This window comes from Pseudorca crassidens, chromosome 13 (assembly GCF_039906515.1).
Source record: "Pseudorca crassidens isolate mPseCra1 chromosome 13, mPseCra1.hap1, whole genome shotgun sequence".
Classification (NCBI taxonomy): Eukaryota; Metazoa; Chordata; class Mammalia; order Artiodactyla; family Delphinidae; genus Pseudorca; species Pseudorca crassidens.
In genome coordinates this window covers 10,003,313-10,027,456 of record NC_090308.1, presented here as the reverse complement: position 1 = coordinate 10,027,456, position 24,144 = coordinate 10,003,313, and the positions used below count along the sequence as shown (strand labels likewise).

The following is a 24,144-nucleotide window of genomic DNA, read 5'->3' as shown; positions in this document are numbered from 1 at the left end:
CCTTTTACTTGAAAACAGTATCAGTTTGATTACGTCTGCAAAGGCAGAGTGTCTTCATGCAAAGGCAGTTTAAATTTGAGGTGCTGGCGTAAAAGACTAACTCACAATGCAATTCGGAGGCCCCTGAGGTGATGTATGTTGAACCTCTCCTGTCTCTTCCTTCCCTTCCCTTTTGTTTTCCTATCCATTCCACCTCCTTGGACGGCCAGTGCCTCGCTCGGTTGTTCCTCTCCAGCCTTTCTTTGGCTTCCAGGGATATTGAGGGGAAAGTAGCTGCTGGCTGTAACAAGTCACTTTCTGTGTTGCTGGAGCATTTTCTTAAGAAGCTTGTCCCAGGACCGGTCTGTGGCGGGGCTCAGCAGATTAGGGCCACTCTGGCCGGCCGTCGTGTTCGTAACGCAGGGGCTCCCGTTGGTGTGTGTGTTGCTTCCAGCCATGTCAGGGCTGCAGTGGCAGTTTAGCTTTTGTTTGGTTGGTTGGTTTTTTGCGGTATGTGGGCCTCTCACTGTTGTGGCCTCTCCCGTTGCGGAGCACAGGCTCCGGACGCGCAGGCTCAGCGGCCATGGCTCACGGGCCCAGCCGCTCCGCGGCATGTGGGATCTTCCCAGACCGGGGCATGAACCCGTGTCCCTTGCATCGGCGGGCGGACTCTCAACCACTGTGCCACCAGGGAAGCCCGGCAGTTTAGTTTTGACAGACACCATCTAGCCCACAAAGCCTAAAGTATTTAGTCTCCAGCCCTTTACAGAAAGTGTGCCCGGCCCGTGGTCTGTGTGAACAGTGACCTTCACACCGTCTCCAGTGAGTAATACACTTCATAGACAGCCACGTAAGAGAGCTCACGTGAGGCACCTAACAGAGCAAATACCAGTCAGTGCTGAATAGTCTGGGCTTCCTGCAGATTTGTAGGTGGTCTGCACTTGAGAAGACCTGCTTTCACGACTGTGATGATAATGTGATGTAAGTGTGGTTTTCCTTAAGTATTTGAGAGGCCAGTCAGGGCTGTGGCTAGTGGGGTGCAGACTGTGGCTCTGAGGCATGTTAGCCACGTGACCTTGGGACAGGCCACTCAACTTCCCGCACCTCAGGGTCCTCCCTGAAGTGAGGGTGGTAATGACCGGGACCTCTTAGGCTTGATGTAAGCATTAAAGGAGGTGATGCAAAGAACTCGAAACTGAGCTTAGCACACAGTAAATATCAATTGCTGGCTTTTGTTGTTGTTACTAATCCAACCCAATTTCTGCTGGAAAACCTGGAGAAACTCCTTCTCACCTTCAGAATAGGTCCCAGGCTTGGCAGCCTGGTATATGGGGGCCTCTTCCCTCTGTCCCCTTCTCGCGGCCCCATGAAGCTCAGCAGTGACTTGCTCTTGAGTTCGCCCCTTCGCTGTCTGTGCCGTCGTCCACAGCCTCTTCCATAGGCGCTCCCTGCCCTCTTCTGCCTTAATCACCATCCGACGGTAACCCCCTAGCACTTTTGCACTCAACGTTTGAGATACTTTACATGTTACGTCATTTAATCCTAACAGCAACTCTTCAAGTAGACAGTATGGAAGAGGCTTATCTCTGTTTTACAGAGAAGAGAAGGAAACAAAGAAAGATTAAAACGACTTAGCTCTAAGGTCACATGGTCAGTATATATAGGGAGTCTTCCCTCAGCCCCAGTTCTCCCAGATCCCAAAGCCTGCCCCACACGGACGCCTGGGTTGCGACCCAAGGTGGTTTTTCAAAACCTTTCGCTCAACGCCCAACCATGGACAACCCCCCGTATCCCCACCCGACACAGACTTATTCTTCTTTCTCTTATGCTTTTCACAGTGCGTTATCTTTTTGTTTTTGTATTTTTTCTCATCTTACCCCTGCTACTCCACCTTATACACACACAAACACACACATACACACACACACACACACACACACACAAACACACACACACACATACACACTTAGGTCGTGAGCTCCTTGAGTACAGGAATTGCATTGTATTTAACTTCACATTCCCTGTGCCTAGAACAGTTATGTTATATAGATGAGGAGATTCTTCCAGAAAGTAGTAAGGACAGGTGGAGGAACACTAATCCATATTCTACAGACACTTATCCTTTTGCATATATTTCATTTCAACAGTCACTTATTGGGAGGCAGCATATTTTATTGGTTAATTACATGGGTTCCATAATCATTTTGCTTGAGCTTGAATCCTAACCTACTAGCTGTTGACTTTCTTCATTTGTAAGTGGAGTCATGGTCGTACCTACATTTCATATAATTATTGGAGAAAAGAATGAAATCATTGATGCAAAGCACTTAGCCCAATGTCTCACACGTAGTATGGTTCAGCAATTATTATTATTGAAGTGGCATTATATATGCCTTCAATTTACTTGAATGTAGTTTATGTGCACTCGATCAAAAGAAAAGGTGTGAAGGAGAGAGAAAACACAACTACTGCACTAGTCCAGGCCATTCTACTCCGTGAGCATGTGCCCCGTGTGAGCAGAGACGGGAGGTGAGACTGTGGACGCTTATCTCAGTCTGGGACCCTGCCTGCTTCCCATAGTGCCACCATCTCGCTGGGCTGAGCGCCATGCCAGTGCTTGAAACTTATTTCATAAGACGTGGCCTCAAGTGCAAACCAGCCACTTTATCTGGTGCTCAAACAAAAAAAGTCTTCCAGACACCAGAGGAAAGACAACTGTGCTGGATTAATGTCGCGTTTCCACGTGACACCTCCCGTGGGGTTTTGAAGGGTAATTTTGACCACATGTGCATGTTTTCTTACACCTGCTGAACCCTTTATCGTAACTGTCCAGTGTGGTAGTGGTGTAGTGGTGCAGTCTCAGATTGGTGTTCACCTGCGGACGGGGGGCTGAAATACTTGTTTCAGTTAAATCTTGGTAAGAGTACGAGGTGCTGGATGAGCTAGAGCACCACTCAGCACTAGCATCCCGTGTCCATCCACAGATGGTTTCAGTGATCAGCCTGGGTCTCCCTCCGTGTTACAGTGGTCCTGTGTGGCTCTTTGCCTTTGGAATGTGCAGAGAGAGCGTATTTTGACTGCCAACCTCATCAGCGCCAATAGGGAAAAGGGTTAATGAGGAAAATGACTAATGTTCTGTGTTGATGACACTGTTGGACACAAAGTGTTTCCAGTGAATGTTTTCACAAGTTCAAATATTAAGTAAAAGGCTTTAATTTGTGTTTGATTTTTGTTTAGGTAACTACTCCAGACCCCCAACATATAGTGGGGTGCCCAGTGCAAGCTACAGCGGCCCAGGGCCCGGCATGGGCATCAATGCCAACAGCCAGATGCATGGACAAGGGCCAAGCCAGCCGTGTGGTGCTATGCCCCTGGGACGAATGCCATCAGCTGGGATGCAGAACAGACCCTTTCCTGGAAATATGAGCAGCATGACCCCTAGTTCTCCTGGCATGTCTCAGCAGGGAGGGCCAGGAATGGGGCCACCAATGCCAACCGTGAACCGTAAGGCACAGGAGGCAGCTGCCGCAGTGATGCAGGCCGCTGCGAACTCGGCACAAAGCAGGTATGCCGTCGGGCGGGCGGTCTGTGTGTGGATGTGTGCGCACATGCGGAGCCCAGAGCTGCATCATCCCCGGCTCCCACGGGGGCGGAGAGCAGCAGAGGGTCCCTTGGCTTGGCCATTCCTTTTGTGTTAAATATATTCTGTACCATAAAGGTCAGAGAAGTAAATAATAGATCACGTTGTATGAGACATGGAAGAAGGAATCACTGGTGGGCAAGTCAGCTGTGGGAGGTTATTTGAAACAGCTGTGAATAGTCGCTGCACCAAGCAACCTAGAGCCAGTGGCATCGCGAGTGTCTGTGGTTCCACTTAACACAGTGAGGTTTAGGCGGGAAAGTCTAGAGCCTAAAAACTGGCTAAAATCTAAAACATTCAAAAAGAACTTCTCCCTTTTTTTTTTTTTTTTACCTCACCATAAAAATCTTTATTAAAATAGAAACTTTGTATGTGTACATATGTGTACTGTGTGTGTTTGTCTAAGTGTATATGTGTGAGATTTATTACTTCACGTTCTTATGTTGTATTGTATTTTTCTGGGCATAGCTCTCTCTCTGTCCAAACCAAAAGGTGGTTAATAAAACAAGGATTATATTTCTGAAACTTTAAGTTGATAGAGCAAAGGCTCTAGCCTCAACTACTTCCTTGTTTTTAATCCTGAATTTTAAAATTAATTCTTGAAGTAAATACTTGACCTGTCTAAAAATAACTGAATTAAAAATTTAGGAGGCAAAGTGAATATGTTTTAAAAGACTCACATGTAAAAATGTTTGAATTATGTTTAACATGTCAAGGTATGTTTTAAAACAAAGGACACCGACAGATATGTATGAACATACGGTATCTTCAGAAGAAAAGAGAGAAGATTCTGAGTTTGTCAAAGGGAAATAAGAGCTTTTGTGTGTGTGTGTGTGTGTGTGTGTGTGTGTGTGTGTGTGTGTTTAAATGTATCCCTTTGTTGCTTTTCCTCTGAAGTTGCTATTCGGGAATGTTAGGGACCCTTCCAGTCTCACTGTTTGCTCCACATAATAAAATGAAAGTCAGTCATATTCTCTCTCCCCCTCTCTCCCTCTCCCTCCGCCCCACCCCCCACCCTCTCCTCCGCGTTACAATTACTTAGGATCTTCTGAACCCCAGCGCTATACCTCTGAACTGAACCTATGCAGGCTGTAGAGAGAATGTTTTAATAAACCTGTCCGTGAGGACTGGTTTGGCTGGTCCAGTTGAAGTTCTAATTTAGGTTTAAATGAATTGTCCACTGTCACAACTCAAAAAGCACAAGTTATTTCCTTTTTAAGGAGTAAGTACTTGATTGCATTTGACATGAAGCCTTGGGTAGTGATCTGGGAAGAAGATAACTGTAGAGATTAAGGCATAATTGTTTGATTAAAAAGCCTTGCTGTGCTCCCTTTCTGAATCAGTTTATATATAATTTTATATAAATTACCGTATAGGTATACATCCATGCATTTTCATTTTCTATTGCTAATCGGTAGGCCATTCCAAAGCCTCACCCTCACATTCCACCCATCAGAGCTCTCCAGGAGTCTGAATGGAGACTGTTTATTTTTTGGCTTTTACCAAAGTCAAAGCTATGCTTCGGAACTGTAAACCTGAGATTGGCTCTGAGAATCTTACTCCTCTCTCTCCTTTGCCCCGTCCCCCACCCCTTTTTTGAAGGGTTGTTCTCCAGCTCCACTGCCAGGCAGCTGCATGGCACAGAGTGTCTTATGCCACCTTCTGTAGCCTCCGCACCTGTGTGGAGATGGCAATGGGCGGGCCCGCCTGTCTGCGGAGCAAAAATCCAAAGAAGTTGTTCTTCTGTTCTACCTTAGGCCACCGCACATTAGGTCGCCTGCGTACCCCAGCCAGCCTGGGGCTGGCGGACGCCCCATGTTTTCTTCCCAGCACCCCAGCTATGGCAACTCTCAGGCTCCCATGATGAACCAGCCTGACCAGTACGGGTAGGTAGCAACGTGCCCTGACTTGCTGCGGGTCCTGGGCATTGTTTTAAACTGTTAATGAACATGCCGTCTGGCTGCGAAAGGAACACCCAAAGTAAGAGAGTGAAAGACCTAATAGGAAATCCATCTCAGAGGGGGCTGTCTTTTGTTTATTTTTGTTTGTTTTGGGTTTTTTGTTTGTTTTGTTCTGTTTCGTTTTGCATCCTCACCAGCAGTACTGTGGTAGTTTGGTGGAGACCTGCATGCCGTCCCCCAGATCCTGTCTTTGCATGGCTTCGGCATGGCTTCTTTCCTTCGTGCCTGAGAGGGAAACAAAAACTTTTATCTACGTAGAAGTAATGAAGTCACCTACTCCGGCGTCATGTCCCCCACTGTTGTCGTTGTGTCGTCTAGGACTTGTGTAGCACTGTTATCATGACTGTGTTCTTGTCGTTCCTGCCACTACAGGGACCTGCTTCCACACTCGCCCTGAATTCAGAGTGCGGTGGCCCCATGGAGCCCCACTGCAGGAGGCAGGGCTTAGGTTCTTAATAGGACTTGCGAGGGGCCTCGTGCCATCATCACTGAGCAGACATCTGCGCCAACGATTTCTATTATTTCCTTCTCCCAAGGAGGTTTAGAATATTAAAGTCACCAGGAGAATACAACCAAATAATGCAACACAGAATTTTTTTTTCTAAACACAGTGTTGCCATATTATTATCAATTTCGACACAGGAATTACATACAGCAACAAAAAGTATCTCTCTTCTTTCCTACTACAAAACTATAATATCAGGCTGTCACTGTCGTTAGGTTAGTAAATACTCTTAAAGTATATTATTTTTACCGATATCATTTAGCATATAGTAATAATAAGATTATCTCATGTAGATTGAAGAGTGTTAAGGGGTTAGTTTCAGCAGAAAGATACAACAATTTTGTAAAATAAAACCGGAAACAACCAACTAGCTTTGTTTAAAGACTAAACTTACAGAACTGTGTTTTCACTACTTGTTATGAATGCATGACACAGAGGGCTTTTTTGTAGCTTTATATTCAATATACATTTATTTAGGCAACAAGAGCAAATGATAATTTTGCAATTGAGAGTTCTAAATCCTGTAAACATGGCCCTAAATGTGGACCAACAAATAAAGAATTCTGTAAACATAATCCTAAAAGTGAACTAAGCGTAGAATGAGGTAAACAGACTTATTTTGGAGGAATCGTCTTTCCTCTCTTTTCCTTTCTTGTGCTACTCTCAAGGTCACTTCATGAGTTAGTAGGAAGATAACGGTGGGGGGAGAAGAGCATTTATCATCAGCTGCTAATCCATAGGATCTGTCCTTCACCAACTCAGGAGTCCTATTTAGACCCACAAAGCGAGTTTGGCTGTGCCTTGCCAAGCCACATTAAGCAGCTGTGTAAAATGAATTTAAATGGCATGCATCAGAGTAAAATGTCTTTCACTGGGGCAGAAAATCAATGTTAGCTAACCAGCACGGGAAGATCAAATCTGCATTTCAGCCAGCAGCATCCAGAGAGCTTCCTTAGAATACAACACCTCCTCCTTAATTAAAACTAAGAAAAAGGAAGATGTTGGAGGGATTCTTTGTAAATCATATGAAGCACAGTTGGCAAAGGCTCATCTTTGCAGCCCCATCTGTGTTAGCTCTGAATTTTGCCGTTTGCGTTTACACTATCCTTTCTAAAAAAGAAAGAAAAAGTTTGATTTCTATTTTAAATCTTCCTTCCTTTGCACTTTGCAATATACATAACCTGTTGTGCCCCCTTTTTTTTTTAAAGTAGAAGCTTGAATGTGAGAAAACATGTAGGGTACAGGTTTCAGTGCTATGGGTTAGGAAACTTGATTTTCAACATGTTTTTGCTTTATACTTAACAGCTCACTGCAGCAGACTTGTGTTTTTGCTTTTGTTCTTGTTTTCTTTCCCCACTGATAGCTCTGTCAGGGTAAAGTTAGGTTGGCAACTTGGAAAGCCAGTCCACTAAATGGCAGACTGTCAGGGAGAAGTGGCCCAAGCCTTTCAGAAACACAATATTCACAGAGTTGGTTATAATGACTTCTTTCTCAAGTCAGAATCCCAAAGGGCCTAGAGCCTAAGAAAGAATCTGAAAAAGACAAATTAGTGATGAAGGGAGTGAGTGTGTGTGTGTGTGTGTGTGTGCGCGCGCGCGCGTGTGTGCGCGTGCGCAATTAGAGACAGAAAGCTAACTGCAGAAATGAAGGATTATGGCAATTATGCTTCAGGCTTTTTCAGCTAGTTGGATGTAAAATAATATAGAGGAAAAAACACACAGATTAAACTTGTTAGAAGCTGTTTCACTAATTCCTTTTTTAAGAGTGACATTGTGAGAGCAGAGCTGCTGCAGTGGATAAGTTAAGGAACATGTGGATGAACTGTGTTTTCTTTGTCACCTTTTGAGTAAAGGACTCCCTCATTTTGATTTTCAGACAATTTACAATAGAACGTGATGAATCGTACTGTTCCGGTACTAGATTAGCTGAGTAGTACTCTACAATAATTTGAAGTTAGCAATTTATATGTAATATCTGTCCAGGACCTCCCCCCATACACATTTGATATACTTTTTTACTCAGAAGATACCTTTCTGTGTTCAGTTTTAAAGCATTTCTAGATCATGTTCTATTCTTTTGAAGTAACGAGAAACAGAGAGTGGGAAATACTAGTTGTCTTACTAAAAGCCTAGTCGGGGCTGGCGGATGACGTTCATCGTCAGTCCAGTTCTGGAGCGTCATGTCGGAGGGACTCTGAGACACTGTCAAAAGTACAGACGAGCCCAGGTTGGCCAGAAGTTTAGGAAAGACTTTGGCCTACTGCTTCTAAAGAAGCATTTCCATGAATCCCAGGCTATAACATAATCCTTCATATTTTTTGAATGATTGACCTCTATGCTTAACACACACACGCATAAAATAAATTTCCCTCTGTCATTTAGTGTGTTTTGCATTCATTCTTTCATTCTAGGTGGCACCCACCTGGTACCGTCCGACAGTTGACATCTCTGCCCAGTGTAGCTGATCTGTGGCTTTGGATATTTCAGCGTTATCCAGATTTTTTTTTTTTTTCTTGGAAATGAGCTCCCAGGGTGATGCATGACTTCAGTGAACTTACAGAAGGCCTGGCAAGCCCTAGACCTTTAAGCCATGGTAGATTTTGATTCCTTGAAGTCAGCCATCCCCAGCACCTCCTATATCTCAACTTTAATCAAGTCTTCGGTGACTTGAGATGGTTTGTGTCAAAGTCCTGGCACAGATCTTTAGGATAATATTTTCACCAGGATAGGTTCCAAGAGGATATAGACTTTCAGTTGTACAATAATAGAATTTTAGAGCTGGAAAGATTTTAGATGGCATCCAGTCTGTACCCCTCAATTCTATGATGAAGGAAACCAAGATCTACAAAGTTACCTGCCATGGGTTACTTAGTTAGTTACAGGCGGGGCAAAGTCGACCCCAGGGCCCTGTCTCCTAGGCCTGTGGCTCTTCCTTCCACTTAGTGCTGTCTCTGTAGATTTTCTTTTTTAAAAAAAATCTCTTAATTTTACTTCTCCCTTATGTCTAAAGGCAAATCTATTGATAACTAGTAGAAAGCAAACATTAATCAGTGTCTCATTGGAGATCCTATTTCTTGCATCGAAGTCTGAATTGTTTTTCTTTAGCTCAGCCTTTGTTGTATCTGAAAGGAAGGGAGCGCTTTGCTGCTTCCACTCAGACTTGCCTGCACGCCGCGAGTCGTTTGTTTCTGGAACCACACACCTTATGAAGTGAAGTGACAGTTTACTTGATGACACACAGTTGGGTTTGAATTTCTGTCCTTTTCACCCTTCGATTGCCCACCAATGGCGCTTTAACATCTTGCATTCTTGAGACTGGAGTGTAGCTGTTAAAATAAGGATTCTGAGTCGTGCAAGAGGAGAAACAGAAGTCGGCATTTTTACCCAGATAAATGCATACACCTACGTGATGCTGATACAAGCAGTATGTGTCATCCTCTTCTGTCCCTTTAAAGACTCCCCATTGAACCAACTTAATATCAGACAGAGGAAGACTCTCAGACTTCTTAGGTTTTTAAAAAAAAAAAAGAAAGAAAGAAAGAGCAAAAACGAGTCAATTTGAAAAGTCTCATTTCTCCTGCCGAGGAGGGAATTTTTATACTGAATATCACAACCTGAGTCTGGAGACGTACATCTTAATTCTTAAGTCATACCAAAAGCTAGGATAACTGAAAATAGCTTTTAAATATTTTTGTTTTCCTAGTAAAGTAGGAGATTAGGGATTTTAATTAATATTATTTCCCAATCTTAGCCGCTCTTTAACAGGGTGAATAAATTTCATGAAGTCTTAACCATAAGGTAGCTTGATCAGTAGCGTCTAACAATTGATGTTGACGTGGCTGAATGTTTTGTGAGAGTCTGAGCAGTGGTTCCTCTGCTTGGGAACAGCTAGCTGCACGTACAGACCCTGGTGGATTGGGCCTACGTAGACGCTTATACCTGTCTTATATGCACCATCGCCCCCCACCCCCGCCCCAGCTTCCAGCAACTCTTCTTTAGTGGGGGGGGGGGGGTGTTTATAATTCATTTCGCCTGTTGCTATTTGCCAGCAAGGCACTTTTTTTCTATTTTTTTCCTCTGAAGCCAGTATGACTCAGTCTGCTGATGGGCTAGGAGGCACTGATGTGGAAACAAAGTAATGGAGATAGTGCATTAACACATCAAAGAGAAGGGGCAAAAACGCATGTGTGTGCAACCTCAGTTATAGTGGGCCCATGGGCTTAAAGAGCTGTGAGTGATCTGTGTTAACTAAGAATTTAGCCCTTTGGATTTTGGACAATTAGGTATTAAAATAATAGCTATGATTTGAGAAGTCATGTTATTGAAAGACAAAGCGAAAAGATTTCAAAGGCTTAAATAGAGTTTTAATTTTTACAATTAAATGTTAGCCTTTGTTTTAACATCTAAACACTATGCTTTAATTTTTAGCTCCTTTTTTGCCTTCAAAATTTAGAATTGGAATGCATATTGCTGTGTTGGTATTTTAAGATTATGATTTCAATCAAATCTTTCAGAGTTCCAGAATTATTATAGCAGCCATAAAGTACACGTATTAGTCTTCAAATCAAAAAGTAGTAAAACACTAATTTTTAAAATACCAAGAGAGTTTTTTTTTTTAAAGTTTAATGAGATCCAAGGAATCGAAGTATGAAATGTACAGCAAACCTTTCATGGACTCGAGTCTGTGAAGTTCCTTAAACCACTGGTTGTTATCTAGAGAGATTTTTAAACATACACACACACCCTCACCCCAGCCGCACGCCAGGTGAGGCTTGTGAGCCTGTAATCTTTATAAACCTACTGGCTGATCCTGGCGTAGAAGACCAGCACAGATCTGGGGATTGCATTAGGGGTTCCTGCTGCTGAGGCGCACTAGTGAAAAACACAGAGGGAAGAGGCAGGAAAGCCCAAGCTCGGCGAGCCCGTGCTTTGTACCTGATAGACGCTGACTGAAGAAAATACTGGACTAGAGCTGGGGACACTGGACAGAATTAGAAGGAACTGATGTTTAAACAGACCTGACACCGTGACTCAGGCTTTGGCGATCTTTTGTCTCACTTTCTACCTCTGAGCATCCTCTCAGATATCAGTATCTTCCTGATACTCTGAGATATTCCAAGTTCCCCTCCATTCCTAGAACTGCCTTCTTAATTCAGAATGTCTTCTATCCACGTCCCAGTCTGCACGTCTTACAGCTGGGTGCTGTCCTCACGTCTAAGGGAGCTCTCAATGATGTGTGTATCGGGTTGGGGCTCTGATTAACCGGGCCAGTCCTCCATCAGTGGAGTGTGTGCCCAGGTTTACTCATCCAGGCCACTTGTCTTCCTTTCTAACCTCATGAGCCCACTAACATCTCTTCCCCCACATACCACACGTTCACACCGGACAAACTGGGAATATCACATCTAGAATCAGCATTACAGTCCACCCGTCACTGGAAAAAAATCAGCAACACAGCCCAGCCAATCCCAGCTGTTCGGAGTTGTTAAAGGTAGGAGTGCTGAGATCACATTTGTCTCAGGTAGTACCATTGGCCTCAGCCCCAGCCTGCAAGGCTTTCAGGTTGAAACCAGGAAGTGTCAAGTTGTTCTCAGTCTGAAATCTCATAACCTCATCAGGGTTTGGGGCCGAAGGCAACAAGAAGAGTTTGTAAGCGATGAAGAGGCTGTGATCCGGGTCTTGGTCTATCCCAGTCTGGGGTTGGGGAGGTGTCATGGGTGACCGAGTGAAGATCATAGGTGGGGGGCTGCATTGTCCGACTGCCCAGAGGGCCTCTTAGCTGGTAGCGTTAAGCCTGTGGCAGCAACTCCCTGAGGCTCTTCTAATCTTGACCTTCATTCTTATTTTGAACTCCATTTCCATCACGTAGATTAAAAAACAAAACCAAACCACAAGTTTTCGTCCCTTGCTTTAAAAGTTAACTCTTACTGGATTGCCTTTGACTGTTAAGTACCTACCGGTACGCACTTGCCGGGTCCTGCCCCTCCAGCTTCTCGGGCCAGAGCACCTGGCATGGACGTAAAGAACTATAGTTCTCTCAGCTATCAGGCCTTTCTTGCAACATTTTTTACCCTAATTTTGAACGGTGTTTTGCTGAAATAAATTAAGTAACTTTGTGGCCCAAGGCCACCTTTAGCTCAGAAAATCTGTAAGAATTTTAGGAGGATTTTTTTCGTAAGTTGGAAATAACCATATTGATATATTTCCTGGCACTGCGGCCCTGGACAAGTGCATTCCTTGTTAGAGGGTCTGACAGAATGTTGCTGTGGTAAAGTGTATGAGATGCGGATCTCGGGACCCAAATTCCATTTTATTTTTTTAGCCGACAGCCTGGTCCATTAAGGTACAAGAAGTCTGAATGCATGTGAGACCTGTGCCCTCTCGGTTGTCCCCTCCTAAAGCAGCACTGGGGTCAGCTCGTTGCTACCTGCTACCTGGCTCCTCGGTAGCTGCCACGCCCATTTGCTGCCTGAGTCCCAGGTGTCCAGACCTCCAAGGAGACCCACCCCCGTGTCAATTCGCTCTCCCTTAACGGCTTGTACCCAGGAAGGGAGTGTCCTGGTGCAAAGGTGGGAACTCCTGTCGCAGAGAAGGAATAGCCTTCTTTGTCAATCATTCGAGGTCTTAATGGCATTATGATCTCAAGATAAACTTTCTTAAAAATCTTTAATATAATGCAGTTAGAAGGGGGCACTTTTTTCTTTCTAAAGGGGACATCAGAGGCAACTAGTTTCTCTTTCACAAGGTTCAACAGATCTCATTTTTACCAGACAAGGGAACTGTGCCAGTTACGTCTTGTTAGAGGCCAGTCGGAAGCCACGGGTGCCAGCACCCACCCACCAAAGTGCCGCGCTCACCTCTTGCAGGGAAAAGACAGGTTTGGGGCCCGGTGTTGGCCCTGTGGCTTTCCTAACGCCTTGCCCTTGAAGGAAGTGCTGATGTCAAAACCTCTGAATGTAGCATCTTCAAAAGGGAGTTTTTTAGTTCATTTTCGTAAGATTGCCATAAACAGTTCATAAGAACAGAACAATGGGTTTAACAAACCAAAATCAACCTTGAGATGAAGAGAACATCCTTCGTTAGCAATTACCAGAATTCAAGGAGCCAGATAGTTTTTGCACTTTCTTCACACTCCGACAAGGACGTGTCTCGCTTCAGAAGCCTAGAGCTCTATTTGTTCTCCTGGCTGCTTTGAGAGAGAAGGTGAAGATCAGTCAGCTGCTTTAGGAACAACTAAAACGGGTTACCTGCACTGAAGCGAAAAGGAAGTACTGAATCTTGAAATTGCACGACAGGTGCCATTTTAGAGTGAGTGCCAGGAGCAGAGCTGGGAGCAGGTTGGAGCCCTTTGAGGAGTCCGCAGGAAATAGTTAACAGAAAGGGAAACAAGGTTTCTGATGTTACAGGGTTTCAGGAAATTCAGCGTGGAATATGCAGGATTCCTCCGTGCTTGGTGGAAACAGCTTCACTGAGATGCAGGGGTGAAAATACAGCTCTCTGGAGAAAGGTGGAGACAACCAGAGTGCTTTAGGCCCAGAGAGGCCCAGTGGACAGCGCCACGTTATATAGGCCCATGGCAGAGACACGCGTGGGAGAAGCTATGCTCTGAAGAGTCATCTGCAAATATACACTCACTAAAGACGGTTCTGGAGGATTTGCTAAGAAAGTCATTACTCCCCTCTATTGAAAGGGTCTTTTTCATAGAGACGTTGAATGTTATTACATTCCTCTTTGTCCATGCTTAAAGGAAGAAAAAAAAAAAAACTTAAACGTATCAATTACCAAAGGGTTTGGGGAGTTATTAATTTATAGCTGGGAAGTGACTGATAATTGTTGCTCTAGCTAATTTGTTGCTGTCATCATACCCACTTCAGCTCTCCTTAAGGGAACAGGCTGCCTTGAAAAGAGGTGATGTTCACACAGGGAAGATCTTAGAAAACAGACCAAGAAGTATGATAAAGGGCGTTCCTGCCTAGGGAGGAAGGCTGACGGAAAGGACTCGCCCTCCGCTTCCCAGACTTGGTCTCCAGCCGCCTCCGCGACGTGGCCTCCTGGCCGCTCAGACCCCACGTGTCCAGAGCGCAGCTCACGTCTCTTGCAGGTCTTTCCGCGCAGCAGCGGCCCCTTACCTGCCCCTTGTGCAGCCGGGCAGCCAGGGGACGTCGGGCCACCTTTTCTTACCCCACAATGTCTGACTCATCACCGAGTGCTGCCGGTCTACCTCTGAGGGAGCGCTCAGCTCCCCGTCACTCCCACCCCGGTTCCGCGCGCCACCTTCTCTCATCTGGACTCGCGTGACAGCCACACACCTGTTGCCCTGCGTTCGTCCTTCCTGCCTTTGCTGTGTCCTCCCCGCCGCCCCCCAGCCAGAGGACCATGCCTTTGAAATACACATCCTTTTCTGCCATTTCTCCTGCTTAAACCCCTTGTCTCTGCCAGCTCCTCTTAGGGGACAGGCGAAACCCCAGGGAACCGTAAGCCACATGTGACCTGGCCCCCGCCCTCTCCCTCTCATCTCTTAATCTCTCCTCTCCTCTTCTCTCCTCCTCACCTGATTGAGTCCCTTTCCATCCCTCAGATCTCACCTGAGGAGGGGGTTCAGAGGGGCCAGCATCCCTTCCTCAGGGAACGTGCTCTGACCTCCTCATTATAAGCTCCCCCAGTGTGTGCACCTCTCCTTTATCCGCACGGCGTGGTTGCAGTTGGACACTCCCTGCTCTGGTTACTTGACTCGTGTTTGCTTTTGTCTGGGCCTGCCGGTGGGCGCCTTCCTCCCCTTCCCCTCCCACACCCATCATGAACACATGTCTGTAACTGTCAGCTACACAGAAGGTATTTCTGACTAATTTTGTTATTATAGCACGCCTTCCCGAGTGAAAGGGGTGCAACAGTTTTTTAAAAAGTAGTGTGTGGGCTGTGCATCTTTCTAGGAATTTTAAGTCATTGGCACTTGGATTTGTTCTTTGTCTTTGGTTTAATGATATAAGTGCCACTTTACCTTCACAGGGTTGATTTCTAGCCAAAGCAACTGGCTTGTTGAGATTATAACGTTATTTCCCCACTAGAACTGCAGTTGCATTTGCTGTCACAGGTGTACTGATGGATTAGCCACACCGAAAATGGGCTGCAGTTCGGACAGCTTTCACTTCTGTTTTGATTGTGTTGTTTTGGGGGCAAAGCTAGTGATTTTCATTCTTCAGATATTAGATTTTAAATAATCTTGACTGAATGTCCCTGTTGGTACTGCTTTGGAAGAGCTGCTGTGTAACTTAGGTTGAAAGTCTGTTTCACCAGTGATCTGGACACGTACGTGCAAATTATTTGTTTATAAAGCCGATTATTTGTGTTTATTAAAATAGAGCATCCTGTGTAATGTTATGTATACGATTGGAGCTCTCCGAGGTTGAACTGCTGGAATCGGGCTTTTTAAAGTTTCAAGTTCCTGATAACTACTGGGCTGAAGTGGGAAAGTACCCCAAGTTTTAGTGTTAGTCTCATTTATTTTGTCAGTAACCAGTCTTTTCTGGCTTCATAACTTAAACTACGTCCATAGTGACAGTCCGTATAGAGAAAGATACATACGTTTGGCAGTCATGCCGTTGTCCAATAAAGCATGCACTGCTTTATCTTCCTTTTGAGCATAATTCAATAATGATATTTTCAGTGCTAGGATTCTTCAGAGTGGAGCTTCTCTCTGTGTGTCTTTGCCACTAGACTTTATATAAAGTGGCTTCACTCACCTGGTGTCTATTTCCAGAGCGTTTCTTCTGTCTGTCCCTACCCTCCTCCAAAGAGCTGTATCAGAAATCCATTCATTTTCAAAATAAACACTTCACACTTTCCAGTCTATCCCTATTGAGAAAAAGTAGTGGTGATTGCTAAAACAATACGGCCTAAATATTCTTTTAAAGCACGAAAATCATATACAGACTTTATTTTACTTTAAATTTTATCGTAGTTGACTTAAAAACACGATATTTAGACATGTGTGGTTACTCTGTATTGGATTTCATACTGACATTTTTACCTGCTAAATTCAAACTGTGGTGGGAAGCTGTATTCTCCTTTCTGTTTTCACGGTGAACCATTGGAAATGGTCACTTTAAAATTGGTATTTGCTTCTGGGTTTTTTTCCCCCAAAGCCAGCCCTTTATTGGCAGATTAATGTGTAATGTTTGAGAAATCTCCAAAGTGAATAAAAGGACGAGCTATGAGAAACCACTTGTTTGTGTGTAGACCGAGGAGTGCTAGAGGGAAGTGCGCCTGCCAGCTCCTCTTCTGAATCATTCTCGTTGGAATAACCTGCTTTTTGTCATGGAATGACAGATCTTAAACACTTAGGTCTAGTCCCAACTGAAGACCAATTCAAGTGCCTCTGGTTACTCTGCAAGTCCGCACGTTTACATAGCAACCGCCTACGTCACACCTCGGCACTCCTGAGCTGGGGGAGTCCTGCCGGGCTGTGCCCCGGCCCCCTGGCCCCCGGCCAGCACAGGGCCACGTGGTAGTAAGCGCCTTGTGATTTGTGGCACCGCCCAACACGGTCGGTTCCACAGGGCACAGTCCAGTAGCTGCCTCAGCAGCATAACAGCAACAAAACGTTATTTTCCAATGTTTTTCACCCCTACCCCCAGACATTATTGGGCATTCATTGCCACAGCCATTGCGGGTTAGGAATCCATGCCGTCAGGAGAGCGGTCATTCGTGACCAAAACCATCTGAGCCCATAGACCCGCTAGAAACAACATCCCAGCAGTTCACAGACCCAAAGATCAAGGTAGGGCACTTTGCTCTTCCAGGTACAACTTACGTTGTACGTCTTGGTAGGGTTTTACGTTGAAAATCTTTCCCTCATGTCAGTTTGTATTTTTGCCTGTTTTTGTTTTGTCGCTCTTGTTTCCTTTTGAAAACAGGAAACTGGTGACTTGTTTCTTTGCTCTCCTAATTCCATTTGGAGCATTCCAAATGTTGCTGTGGTCAGAAAGAGAGCTGGTAGTCGGTGAGCACTGCCTCTGGAAAGGGACCAGCATCCTCTGAGGCGGCTGTGGTCCTGGTAATGGTAGAGTCGCCCCAACCAAATCAGCTTTGTGTTGTGAGCCCTGGAAGTGCTCTTCTGTCAGCGACACCACAGTGAGCTGGAGCGCTCGGCCTAGTCAGAGAGGCAACCATCTGATGTGTCCTTCCAAAAAACAAATTGTCTCGATTTCCAAAATTCAACAGAGGGCATTGAAAGCTCTTTTTTAGTATCAAGCCCATTTTGCTTGTTCAAAATTACCAACAGTCTTGGCAGTCATTTCCAAAGCAGTAATGAATAGGATTTCTTCTGTGATGATGACAGACTGGCTCTCTCCCCCATTTAGACAGGTGGCCAAGTGCTATGCTCGTGGCCGCACGTGCCCTGCTCTCCTGGGAAGGCCCGTTTCCCTCTCAGCTCCTTCCTTGCTTGGATACTACCCAAGAGGCCCGTAGTACCCAGGATAAACTCCCTCCTCAAGGCCGGTGTCCAGGGGGCCGGTCTGTCCACTTCCACTACCTCTCACTGTGTGAGCCCTCCAGGAAGCCCAGAGGAAAGCACCGCTGTGATTTGTCACTTTCTACACCAAAAGAGGAGTATGGTAGACAACAGGAAGGAGCACAACAGGCTGCTTTGTGTCATCGAGAGTTAGCGTTGTTACAGGGCCCTTAGAGAGGAAGTATATAGCATACTGGGCTGAAAGCAGGCTTGGGGACTTCTCTTCCTGCCACTTACTGTGTGTCTTCAGGCAAGTTATTTAGTCTCTCTGATCCTTATTTTCTTTCTCTGTCTGTGAACATAGTGCCACCTCCCTTCCTCCAGGAACTTAAAAAATTAAATGTGTAAAGTACCTAGAAATCATGCCACGCATATTTGTAAGTACTGGATAAGTTATTGATGTTATTATCATTATCAGTTCCTCCATGTTCAGATGTAAAAACTGAGGCTAAGAGAGCCAAAGTGATTTTCCCCCTGGATCCCAGTGCCAGTGGAAGGTGTCACTAGTGACAGAGTCAAGAGCCCTGGCTTTCCAACCAGACTCTTGAAACTATAGGCATAGTTTAATTGAGGACCGTTGTAACCAGCAACTGACATCCACCACATGGACCTTTAAATCTTTAACTTTTTGTTATTTTAAGTATATTTTTTTAAAACCTCTGTTATGTGCACTTTCATCATCTTACGGTGATTGAAGATGAACTGTGCAGACTTGGGGGAGAAATAATAGATTAGAGTTGGGCCTTTGAGGTTACTTAATGGAACCATCTGCCTGATGGATTTTATACTCTGATTCTCTTTTTCCCCCTTAGTTATAAACAAGTGTGCTTAAGGAACTGTTAGTTTCATACACACGTTAGTTTCACCACATGTGAAACTGAATTTGGTGGAAGTTTGAAAAGGGGGCCATCTTTCAAAATGCCTATTCACAATGATAATGTTCTCTATCAATTCATTCATTTAACAAAGACTTTTTAGTAGCTGTGATGTGCTCATTTGTACTTCTCAGGAGGCATATACACCTATAAGAGCCAAAACATGAACATAAATTATTGTAATATACAAAGGAAAATGCAGAAGCTATAAAGCTATAAAAAGCTATATAGGCACAGAGTCTGGAGAAGGCAGAGCTTCCAGGTCGGAGAATAAGGGCGGCCTTCATGGAGGAGGCTGCCCCTAAAACTGGATCTTGAAGGACAGGTCAGAGCAGTCACTGACTTGGAAGTAGTCTCCACAAAACACAGCCTGTTCCTAAGTTAAGGATGCTCTTCATGTGATTCATCAGCTAAAGAAATTAAGAGGACAGTCCCAACAGGTGCTACTTGTTCTCCTTTGAAACAGTGACACGAATGCTAAATCGTCTTTTTGAATGAAACTCCTCAGAAGTGAACCTAAGATAGTGAAGTCAATGCCAACAGTCTACATTGCTGATGTTTAAGACCCTAACCGTATAGGGGTATGTTCATAGCTGCTGGGCAGCGTATTATAAGTATTTGATACCTAGGGGTTAATCGGAAGGCATTGGGTGATCCTGGGCTCACCCTAATGAACTGCCGTCTAGTCCCACCAACGTTAGTTATTCGAAGCGGGGGTAGGTGAGCTGCGGTTCAGGGCAGAAGTAAGACTCCCCCCCTCCCAGAGCTTCACTCACAACAGTAGCCTCTCAGACTTCTGGAACATTCTTTCCAAACCATCATAAGTGTTCGTTTGTACAGAACTTCTCTGAATGGTTGATAAAATATTTAAAAGAAAAAAAAGACCACTCAAATCTTCGGTACTTTGAATTTTCAGATAGACCATGTTGGAACTTCTTCTACCAAGCAGAAAGTTAAATCCACTGAAAATAGCTACACAAAAAGAATAGTATTTTTTTAATGACTTACGTTAATTTCTTAAAGAATCTCTTAAAATTTTTTTTTTACTATTATGCATTAAGAGCCACCAAATGACAGTTTAATGGAGGCGGAGGGGTTGTAAGTGCAGTTAGTTTGGAGCAGATCAGCAACGTGTCGGGATTTTTACCTCTCCTAGCAGCTCTACTCCTAAGAGTAAACGTTAGTCGTTAGTCACCAAAAGTTTGATAAGTTTTTAAATGTATACTATTTACATAAGAAAAGCTTGACGACAACAGTGGAGTCTTTTCAGGATTTTGCCACATTGCCATCATCTTTCTTTTTGCATTGTAATCTTCCTGGGACAGTTAAACCTCTTCTCCCCACCTTTCCCTGTCTCATTCCAGCCGTTAGAGACATGACATTATGTGACAGTTGTCTCCTTCAGATCAAAGAATACCCTTTTCCTCTTTGCAAGAGTGAAGAGAAGTTTGTCTTTCCCAGAGCAGAGCGTAGGCACAAAACTAACAAAACTAAGTCACCAGAAAAATGAGTCTGCACAGCAGTGGGGGAGGGCTGCCTGGGAGCCTACTGGGACACGTACAGCCAGTCTAAAAGCTCCCCTTCCCTTCTGTCTCAGGAGACGTCGTGCAAAAGAAGTGGAAGTCTGATGTTTACTGTGTAATTTTAATATAGGGAAATTGATGTGTTTTTAACAGTACCTAATCGCAGAATGTTGAAGGGAGCTTTGGAAATGCTTTCTCCAGGATTCATTATATGAGAAAAGTTAGGTCAAAGAAAAAAGTTTTTAAACAACATTTTCACACTGCCCATTCGTTTTTTGTTTCTCGACTTTTGGTTTTCGATGCGAGGATATTAAGTAGTGTTAACAAAGAGTCAGATCTTTTTAAATGTTAGAAATTAATTTTGCTTGCTTTTGTAATTCCTGTTCTTATTTCAAGTTCCCCCTTTCCTGCTTATAGTCCTCTATATAAATTATAACCTGGAACACCAGACATGATTATCTGTGGAACTTACACTGTTTGGAATTTTTACATAGTATATTAAATAATTACTTAGCAGTAGAGTTCAGCCTCTTGGTCCAGGAAATAAATTACTTTAAGGGAGCAACCCCTTGCATAAATGACTGCCGTTATGAGAAATGACTGCCGGGGTAAACTGCTGCTACTGTGCGTGGTCAGGATACGTATGCGTGTGCTTTCTCTTCATATAGGCAAGGCGGCTTTCCCGGCGTGAATCAGAGCGGACTCATGGCTTCCAGCTCTCCCTACAGCCAGCCCATGAGCAACAGCTCTGGGCTGATGAACACCCAGGCGCCCCCCTACAGCATGACGCCCAATATGGTGAACAGCTCAACAGGTAACCTTGGCGGCTCTGTGCTTCTGAGGGCTGTCCTCCCCCTTCCCTCTTCTCCTCTTAGGCTGGTACCACTGAGCGTGTAAAAGCAACTCGAGCAGTCGGATCATTTGGTGAAAAGGGGAAAATGCTACTTCTCTGCTGCTTGGATACTTGCTCCATCTGTTAAGACTTGAGGATTACATTACATTTTATGTAAATTGTTTTTATTCATTCTGTGTTTGTGTAATACGTGGACATATTTCAAGTGTCATTGGAGATTGCTTGCAAAGTATATACACTAAGCTCTTTTTGTCTTTGGGCATTATTAGGAGTATTGGAAGATTCCGTGACAAAGTCTATCTCCATTTGATAGTGGTAGAGATAAACATTTAAAATTCGTATTTCAGAGGAAATGATTGAAGGGCAGGACAAGGGGGTGTTTGAAATAGTTTTTTTTTTTCATTTAGGAGAACTCACCTTTAAATTTAGACATGAAAGTAGTTGTTTACTGTCGCTCTTGAGAAATTATACATTTTTAAATGAATTGTTTTAAATTTTTCATGATGTTTAACTTTTTCAGCACACTTTATGATCTCAACAATTGCATTTTTACCAAATGCCATCTGATTAGTGGAGTAAGAGTATGCTGTCAGTTTGTGGAAATAACAAAAATGTCTAAGACTGGGCAAATGCTCCACGTTCTTAGGCCCCCAAGGTCCCGAACCACCCTTTACAAGCCCGCTATCTAGTGATGCTGAGCGCTGCTCCGTATCTCACCTGACCTGTTAACTTTTTCTGGCACCGACGTTTGGGGTAGGATTCCCTCCTTTAGTCACTACAGAGCTTTGCATAGCCAGCTGTGCGTCCAGCAGTGCTTTATGATGTGTTAGAAAAACACTGTGGAGTCAGAGGCTGGGCTCCCTCTTATTACGTTTTTTCATTTCCTCTGCCTTTCGCCGCCTTTCTGACCTCTCCATCTTTGAAAGACGCCCCAGGAGCTGTTGTTTCTTTGTCAGGAACGACAGTCAGCTAGAGGCTGGGCTTGCATCCCATCTGAGCTTCTAGGGTTGTTGGTTTCTAGGGTCTAATTTAATAGTGCCACTCCCTGATTACTTCTCTTTAAAAGTTTATGGAAGAGGAAAAAATAGATACTACTGGTGAAAATGAAGCTTTTTAAATAAATAAATCCAACAGCCCTTCCTGATGTTAAACAGGCGTTCATCCCAGCAGGTGGATGTTTTCGTTTTTGTTGTTTTAAATTTATTTATTTTATTTTTGGCTGCATTGGGTCTTTGTTGCTGCGGGCGGGCTTCTCCAGCTGCGACGAGCAGGGGCCACTCCCAGCTGCGGTGCGCGGGCTTCTCACTGCAGCGTCCCCCCCATCCCAACCCTGTTGCGGAGCATGGGCTCCAGGCACGCGGGCCTCAGCAGTTGTGGCACACGGGCCCAGCAGTTGTAGCTCACGGGCTCAGCAGTTGTAGCTCGCGGGCTCTAGAATACAGGCTCAGCAGCTGGGGCGCACGGGCTTAGTTGCTCTGCAGCACGTGGGATCCTCCCAGACCAGGGCTCGGACCGGCGTCCCCTGCATTGGCAGATGGACTCCCAACCATTGCGCCACCAGGGAAGCCCCGAGGTGGATGTTTTTACATTTGAAATGAAAGATAAAAAGCTTGAACTATTAGCTAGAAGCTTCCCCTTCCCTTCCCAGCACTGTCCGAGGTAATGGTGTATTGGGGTTATGACATGATGTGTTTTGTCTGACTTGCTGAAATAAAATTACTTCAGAGCATTGAAACTACACAATAAATTTTCACCCACTATTAGCACTACTCATTTTTCCCTTTTTTCCTTTGGACCCCAGAACCACAAAAAATAACCAACAACAAATAGATACCCTGCCTAAGAAGATTTATGTATTCCTGAGGAATAACCAGTTTAATGGACATTCACAGAGAGGGTTTCTTTTTATTATTATTATTCAGATAATTCAGCTATTTGTTATTTCATACAGAGGAAATGTTCAGTGAAGGGCCGTCTATCCTCACAGTCTTTTGTATGGGCTACTAGTAGTATATATATTTTTTTATTGCATTGTGCGTTTTGAAGTATTGAATTTTTAATAATTTACCAAATTTTCCTCTACCCATTTATGTGATTTGATTCCAGCTTTACTAAGTCAAACGCTACCTGATAGAAAGTAATCATCCAGCATCTCCAAGGAATATTGATGACTTAGCATTTACTGTGTCTCTATTGATAGATACATGTGAATCTGCTATAACTGTGTTACAATCTCTGAGGGAAACAGGAATGACAAAGGAACCCAGACTGTTACAGTGTGGCTCCTGATAGGAGTTTTGGTCTGAAGGCATACGCTTGACTTTTCTAGAGATGGGCCAGAAATGGCTTGGATCATCACCACCTCAGATTACTTGGTTTGGGCTCATGGAGATAAATTCCCAGTGACAACAGCAAAGCGTTTTCTCCAACAAAGGACACTTTTGGAGAAAGTGCAGATAATACAAATGATGGCCAGTGGGGTTTTATGAACCTCAGTTAGCAGCTTTGTGCAGCCGGCATTCCAGCATCCCCTTTGCTGAGTTCAGACGGTTGTGCTGTAGGCAGTGTGCAGGGCCAAAAACAGTCCTCCTGTGTAGTGACAAATTGTTACAAGCCTCAGTGAGCAAGTAATTATTTAAATGGAGTCAGTGTGACTGTGAAGGTGGCGCCTCTTTCTTCACTTCAGATGTGGGGAGAAGTGGGATGGTGAGCAGTGGGGATTGTTTCCCTCTAAAGAAGCTTTTTAAAAATATGTAGTTAGACTAAAAGATGAGAATTATGTATTACTATGGGGAAAACTATAAATTATGTATAACCTTGTTAAAGATACCCTTATATAATACTTGTGTTGTTACATTGTACTTAGTTATGTTTCATTTTATAATATCCATTAGTCGTATAATTATCTGCATGTAAACTGTCGCCTTCAAGAAGAAATGTAAATGCTAGAAAACATATCTACTGTCTGTGATTCTAAGTTTGCCTCACCAGGAGCCACTGTACAAAGTATAGGGCATTTCCATCTGAATAACTTACAAATAGTAAATGAGCAGCCGCATGGCACTGTGGCCACACACTGTCCCCTTGGAGGTAGGTCAGCACAGGGAAATTTCAAGGCCTTGCTGATCCAGCCAGAGACAAGTGTTTCTCCTGAGCTTTTCTCGTACCCTTTGTATGTGTTAAGAGTATTCTTTATATATTTGCCACATATAAAAATAGTCGTGACTATCTACAAATGTATACACGTAGATAGACCCTTTGTGTTTTCAAAAACAAGGAATAAGATATTTTACGGAG

General features: G+C 44.2%; 1 protein-coding gene across 4 annotated transcripts in view; it reads left to right on the top strand.

Moving 5' to 3' along the window:
• The window catches only part of ARID1B (AT-rich interaction domain 1B), a 411,713-nt gene that overhangs the window by 348,493 nt on the left and 39,076 nt on the right, over positions 1-24,144 (top strand). For 3 of the 4 annotated variants that reach the window (XM_067701689.1, XM_067701687.1, XM_067701688.1), the window contains 2 exons: positions 3,217-3,544; positions 20,663-20,808. In XM_067701689.1, the coding sequence (XP_067557790.1) occupies positions 3,217-3,544; positions 20,663-20,808 (474 nt within the window). Of the gene's footprint in view, positions 1-3,216; positions 3,545-5,376; positions 5,506-20,662; positions 20,809-24,144 lie in introns of all 4 variants that reach the window. The other variant, XM_067701686.1, reaches the window with a different exon arrangement.